General features: G+C 34.3%; 1 protein-coding gene across 4 annotated transcripts in view; it reads left to right on the top strand.

Annotated features, from left to right (window-relative positions):
- WDR44 (WD repeat domain 44) overlaps positions 1 to 6,367 on the top strand; it is a 98,070-nt gene that overhangs the window by 53,526 nt on the left and 38,177 nt on the right. For all 4 annotated transcript variants that reach the window (XM_005859458.2, XM_014534188.1, XM_014534186.1 and 1 more), the window contains 3 exons: positions 697 to 792; positions 2,075 to 2,211; positions 3,543 to 3,626. In XM_005859458.2, coding sequence (XP_005859520.1) covers positions 697 to 792; positions 2,075 to 2,211; positions 3,543 to 3,626 — 317 coding nt within the window. The remainder of the gene's footprint in view (positions 1 to 696; positions 793 to 2,074; positions 2,212 to 3,542; positions 3,627 to 6,367) is intronic.

Genomic DNA, 6,367 nt, shown 5'->3' with positions numbered 1-6,367 from the left:
TATATATATATACACACACACACACACACACACACACACACACACACATACATATACATACATACATACATAGGAAGCAATGGAAAGGACTTGATAACATGAATTTTACCACAGCCAAATTCTGGCACTCAAAGCTTACTTATGTGGTAGCTATGATTGGGGCAGTTTAGCAAACTGGGAGATAAGACAAAATATAGCCCTTCATAGCCTTAGAGCATTGATTGGCAGTGGCCTGTTTTGTAGGGTCCCCAAGTTAAGAATGGTCTTTACTTTTTCAAGGATGTTTATGAAAAAGAATATGTGACAAGTACTATGTGTGAAGCAAAAAAACTAAAATATTTATTAACTGGCTCTTTACAGAAAGCATTAAGATATCTATAAATCTAGCCCTGAACAATGGCAATCTTGTGCTAGCATTCTACTAGTAGAGAACTACTTTGGGGTCAGGTTCAAATAGAACATTTCTTTGCTTCAAGACTAACACATTATTGCATGGACAGCAATAGTTTGGGTACCTAATGTTTTTCAGAATTCTGGGAGTAATAAAGGGCTGAAATGGAGTATTCCATTTAAATTTTCAGTAGGCTCCATTATCTGAATTATGGAATTTTTTTAGAAATGTGTGTGGTAATGAGTAATTGAATATTTATAAAAATTGGTTCAGTCTACTTTCTGTTTATGAAATTATAATTTCAGGAAAATGGAAAAGCACCTGATGGGCAGACAATAGCAGGTGAAGTGATGGGCCCTCAGAGACCTAGATCCAACTCTGGGAGAGAGCTTACTGATGAGGTATAATTATATATTTTTTTTGTTCTTAAAAACATAAAATATAAAAGCCATAATGGGAAGGTAAAAAAGTTCTGGAGATGGATGGTGATGATAGTTGCACCGCAATGTGAACATACTTAATGCCCCTGAACTATACAATTAAAAATTGTTAAAATGATAAATTGTATATTATGTATATTTTACTATTATTAAAATTTTTATTTATTGTTATTAGGCCAGAAAGTCATAATGTAGAAGAAAAAATGAAAATGAAGATCACCTTAGGTTTTGTTTTTTTTAATATGTTGAAGTTTGCAACTCTGACTTAAACTTGCCCTTTCATACAGTCTATGGTGGAATAAATATATTGAAAGCAAGGCCTATATTTTATAGAAGGTAGGCTTAAAAAAACTTGACATTATAGATATGTATATGTTTTCATGCTTGTTAGATGGTGTAATGTAGATAGTCACAATACTTTTTACCACTAAAATTTAGTATATATCTATTGGCCAATTTATTCAGAATGAAGTTTTAAAGCAAAATCTTAGTTTTTTGTTTCTTGTAAACAACATTTAAAAAAATTATTGTACTTTGGAAAATAGTTTGGCAGTTTTTCAAAAAATTAAACATCGAGTTACCGCGATGTAGAAATTTTATTACTATATGTACACCAAAGAGAAATGAAAACACATGTCTGCGTAAAAAATATACACAAGTGTTCATAATAGCCAAAGTTCATAAATGCCCATCACTGATGAATGGGTAAATAAAATGTCATATCTATTCACATGGACTATTTTTCAGCAGTTAAAAGGAATTACGTTCTGATACATGGTTACAGCATGGATGAACCTTGAAACCATAGTGCTAAGTGAAAGAAGCCAGTCACAAAAGACCACATACTGTATGATTAAATTTATTTGAAATGTCCAGCATAAGCAAATCCATAGACACAAAAAGTAGATTAGTGATTGCCAGGGACTGGAAAGAGAGGGGGAATAAGATATGACAGCAAATGGATATGGGATTTCTTTTGGGGGTAGTAGAAATGTTCTGAACTTAGATAATGTTGATGGTTGCACAACTCTTTGAATATACTCAAAATCATTTAACTATGTATGGTTTAATTTAAATAAGTGCATTTTGCAATGTATGAATTGTATCTCACTAAAAATGTTAAAAATTATTGTACACAGTACTTAATGTATTTAGAAAGTCCTTAGCTTAAAATTTTGAGGACTTTGTAGACTCAAAAAGATACATAAATTATAAGTAATCTTGGTGTTATATTTTACCTCAGGAAATTTTAGCCAGTGTAATGATTAAGAACCTGGATACTGGAGAAGAAATACCTTTAAGTCTTGCAGAAGAGAAACTGCCAACAGGTATTAATCCTCTCACTCTACACATCATGAGAAGGACTAAGGAATATGTAAGGTATGATCTAAAGTTATTTATTATTTGTAGTATTTCATTCAGAGTGGTGAAGATTTCTCTGTTTATGAACTATGATAGTCCCTAATTTAGTTTCATTCAGCCTTTTTTTAATTTGGAATTAAATAGTTAATGTATATATTCTTATATTTTGTTCTCTCTTAGGACTGCACAATTATTAGAAAATATTATATACCTTTAATTCCATAATATTTGATTTCTCTTCTTTTAAAATTATTTATATTATACTACTTAAGATAGTATTAAAACATATTGAGGCTAAACAGTCATGCTGTTCTTCTGAAACCTTGCTTAAGGATCAGAGATTTTATATATAAAACTAGAGGCCTGTTGCACGAAGAGATTTCGTGCAATAGGCCTTCCCTTCTCCTGGCTGCCAGCACCGGTTTTCCTCCGGCACCCGGGGCCCAGGCCTTCTCTCCGGCCGGAGCCGCCTTCCGTCCTCTGTCTTCGCGGCCCCGGCCAGAGCCGCCTTCCGTCTTCGCGGCTCTGGCTCACCTTCAGTCTTCGCTCTGCCCCTTGGAGCCTACATATGCAAATTAACCGCCTTCTTTCTTGGCGGTTACTTTGCATATCGCGCTGATTAACCCATGGGAGGCGTAGCGAAGGTATGGTCAATTACCCTGTTTGTCTGTTATTAGATAGGATTTTAGAGGGTCAGAAAATGGCTTTAGAGTATGGTGATTGACTTTACTGTGGGTTATATGTAGATCTAAGGTGGGGGTTGGGAACTTACAGCCTACTGGCCATATAAGGCCCCCAAAATCATTTGATCTGGCCTGCGAAGGCATTAAGGGTAAGTTAATTAAATGTTTGACCATATATAGCAGGCTAATTTTTAAATGGATAATTTTATATGGCCCGCTAATAATGTTATAAATATCCAAATGGCCCTTCACAGAAAAAAGGTTCCCCACTCCTGATCTAAAGAATCTTTTCAGTGAAAGCAAAGCCTTTTAAAGTACAATACATGATGTGCCTGGTGAGTGAGGAGGAAGATATTTACAAGTTAATTTGTCATTTCTGGGTAGCATGTTTTGCCCAGCAGAAAGCCTTATTTGCTGTGGGTTTTTCTTAAGTTCCTAAATTGCATTCATTTGCATTTTGTACATTGCACTTTGCTTAAAGATTCTTCTTTGATCTTTCAAGTCTTTAAATTCTCACAGTCATCATTTAAATTAAGTTTATACAAAGCATTTTAACAAAGTTTATTTTTACTCTGATTAGCTAATTCTACAGTAAGTATATATAGAGAGATTTTTGAGACATGTTAGGGAAATGGCTTCTTTTAAAATTACTTCTTCCCCTCGTAGTAATGATGCCGCACAGTCAGATGATGAAGATAAATTACAGTCTCATCCAACAGATACTGATGGTGGAAGGTTAAAGCAGAAAACGTGAGTTACAGTACATCCCTTTTCTTCATTTCAATCTTTGTTTTTTAAAAAATATGTTACAAAAGGGTTGTGATCATGCCATTCTTGTGTTTCCCCTACAGAAACCTAACACAATGGTGGACATATAGATTTTGCTTGATTATACATAAGTCACATAATTGGCAGTAATTCAGTCTAAAATATAAAATAAATGTAAATATAAAATAATTCAGTCCCAAAGCAAATTCTCCACTCGAATCTCATCTTTTCCTAATGTGGAAAGTGTAGCAAAGAAAGCTTTGAGAATTTTTGGAAAAAGTTTGTACCCACAATGCAGGTCTATGATAACACCTTCAGATATCTGGACCATGGCTATCTAGCAATGACAACTATGAGGAACCGGAGAATTAGGAATTATTCAGGAGATAAATAAATATCTAGGAAAGGTATTTTTTATTCCATGCATTAAAGTTCATCATTTTTCTAAAAGAAAAACCTCTCATTTTTTAAAGCCATTATACTTCTTACATAATTTCTAAAAATCTGGTATCTGAGTTTACAACAAAATAGAAGCACCAAATTATGACAACGTTAATTCAATACATAAGGATGTCAGATAATATTCTGGTTACAAGAGAGGAATCAGAAAAATAATAAAAGGACTCTTACATAACACAAACATTTCGTATGACAGTGTTTCAACTTTTTCTCATGTTATTGTACTCATACAACATGGTAATATTTGCACTGAATGCTAGAGTAAACTGATGTTCAGAAGAGATTGGTCCAGAATCTGGCTTCCCTGTGCTCTGCCCTGTTGTCTTCAAGGTTTGAAACTAATATTATGGCCCACTTGCAAACAATTTAAAAGGCCCTAAACATATTAAAGAACAGTAATGATGGTAACTGACTCTATTTATTAAGGAAAGAAGCGTATGGAACATTAAATTCCATTGACGAAGGTACAAAAGTATATATTTTAGAGATGTTCTCACCAAAATGTTTAAATTATCTGTTTTCTTGCTTAAAGAAGTAATAAACCTATAGTTATGCAGAAAATATGACTTCAGAATTATAGGACCATAGACCCTATAATGATTTTAAAAATGATTTATCATCACCCTGGTTGGTGTTAGTAAGTGGTTAGAGCATCAGCACGGCCACCAAAGGGTCTTGGATTCAATTCCCTGTCAGGGCGCATACATGGGTTGCAGGTTTGATCCCTGCTCCAGTTGGGGCATGTACAGGAGGCAACCAATTGATGTGTGTGTGTGTGTGTATGTGTGTGTGTCTCCCCCCCTCCCTCTTTCCTTCCCTCCCTTCCTTCTACTTTCTCTAAAAAAATCAAAGGAAATATATCCTTGGATGAGTATTAAAAGCAAGAAAAATATTTATGTGTGTTTTCTGATTATAAAAAGTAATACAAAAATCTGTAATATAGAAAATTAAAGTATCTCATGCTCACCCCTGAAATTCTCAGTATTAATAATTAAGTGTATTCTCCATAGAATTATTTTTCTCACAAAAGTGGGATTATATTGTCCCTATAGTTTGTCAGCCTGGTTTTTTCCCCGTTTTGTTCATTAGTTTATTTTGTTCATTAAATTCTACATATTAATTAAATCATATGGTATTTGTCTTTTTCTGACTGGCTTATTTCACTTAGCATAATACTCTCCAGGTCCATTCATGCTGTTGTAAAGGGTAAAAGTTCCTTTTTTTTTTTTTTTAAAGCTGGGTAGTATTCCATTGTGTAAATGTACCATAGCTTTTTTTATCCACTCATCTACTGATGGGCACTTGGGCTATTTCCACACTTGGCTATTCTAAATAATGCTGCTGTAAACATAGGGGCACATATACTCTTTTTTGATTGGTGTTTCAGGATTCTTTGGATATATTCCCAGAAGTGGGATTGCTGGGTCAAAAGAACTTGCTTTTTGTTTTTTAAAAATATAGTATATAATGGATATCTTTTCATATAAATACCAATAGTAAATAATATTATAATCTTTCTATCAGCCAGATATGGGGGTTTGGTGCTGCAGATATCACAGTTAAGAAGACTATCTTGCCCTAACCGGTTTGGCTCAGTGGATAGAGCGTCAGCCTGCGGACTCAAGGGTCCCAGGTTCGATTCAGGTCAAGGGCATGTACCTTGGTTGCGGGCGCATCCCCAGTAGGGAGTGTGCAGGAAGCAGCTGATTGATGTTTCTCTCTCATCTATGTTTCTAACTCTCTAAGCCTTTCCCTTCCTCTCTGAAAAACAATCAATAAAATATTTTTTTTAAAAAAAAGAAGACAATCTTAATCACTGCCCTCATAAGGCTTCCAGGTTCAATAGGAGAAATAGACAGTGAACATGTAATTACACAGATAAATCTATAGTAATTGCTATAAAAGAAATGTAAGGGGTACTGTAGGACTATATAATAGAAAGCCTGTTCTAAAGCATTAGGGAGAGCTTTTTTGAGAGAGAGCTATTTGGTCTGAAACGTAAAGAAGAGTAGAAATTAGCTAGGGGAGGAGTGTTCTAGGCAGAAATAACTACACATGCAAAGGCTCTGAGGTGACTAAGAGCTCAGTACATTTAAAGAACTGAGGATTGCCTCATTTATTTTATTGCATTCCATTGTAAGGATATCCAATCACTTATTTATTGATTCCTCTGTTGAGAATTCAGTTTAACTCTACTTTTTTTAAATTGTTTTATTGCTTAAAGTATTACAAAGAGTATTACATATGTCTCCTTTTTTCCCCGC

This window comes from Myotis brandtii, unplaced genomic scaffold (assembly GCF_000412655.1).
Source record: "Myotis brandtii unplaced genomic scaffold, ASM41265v1 scaffold126, whole genome shotgun sequence".
NCBI classification, from domain to species: domain Eukaryota; kingdom Metazoa; phylum Chordata; class Mammalia; order Chiroptera; family Vespertilionidae; genus Myotis; species Myotis brandtii.
The sequence above is the reverse complement of the archived record's forward strand: the minus strand, read 5'-3'. Positions and strand labels throughout refer to the sequence as shown.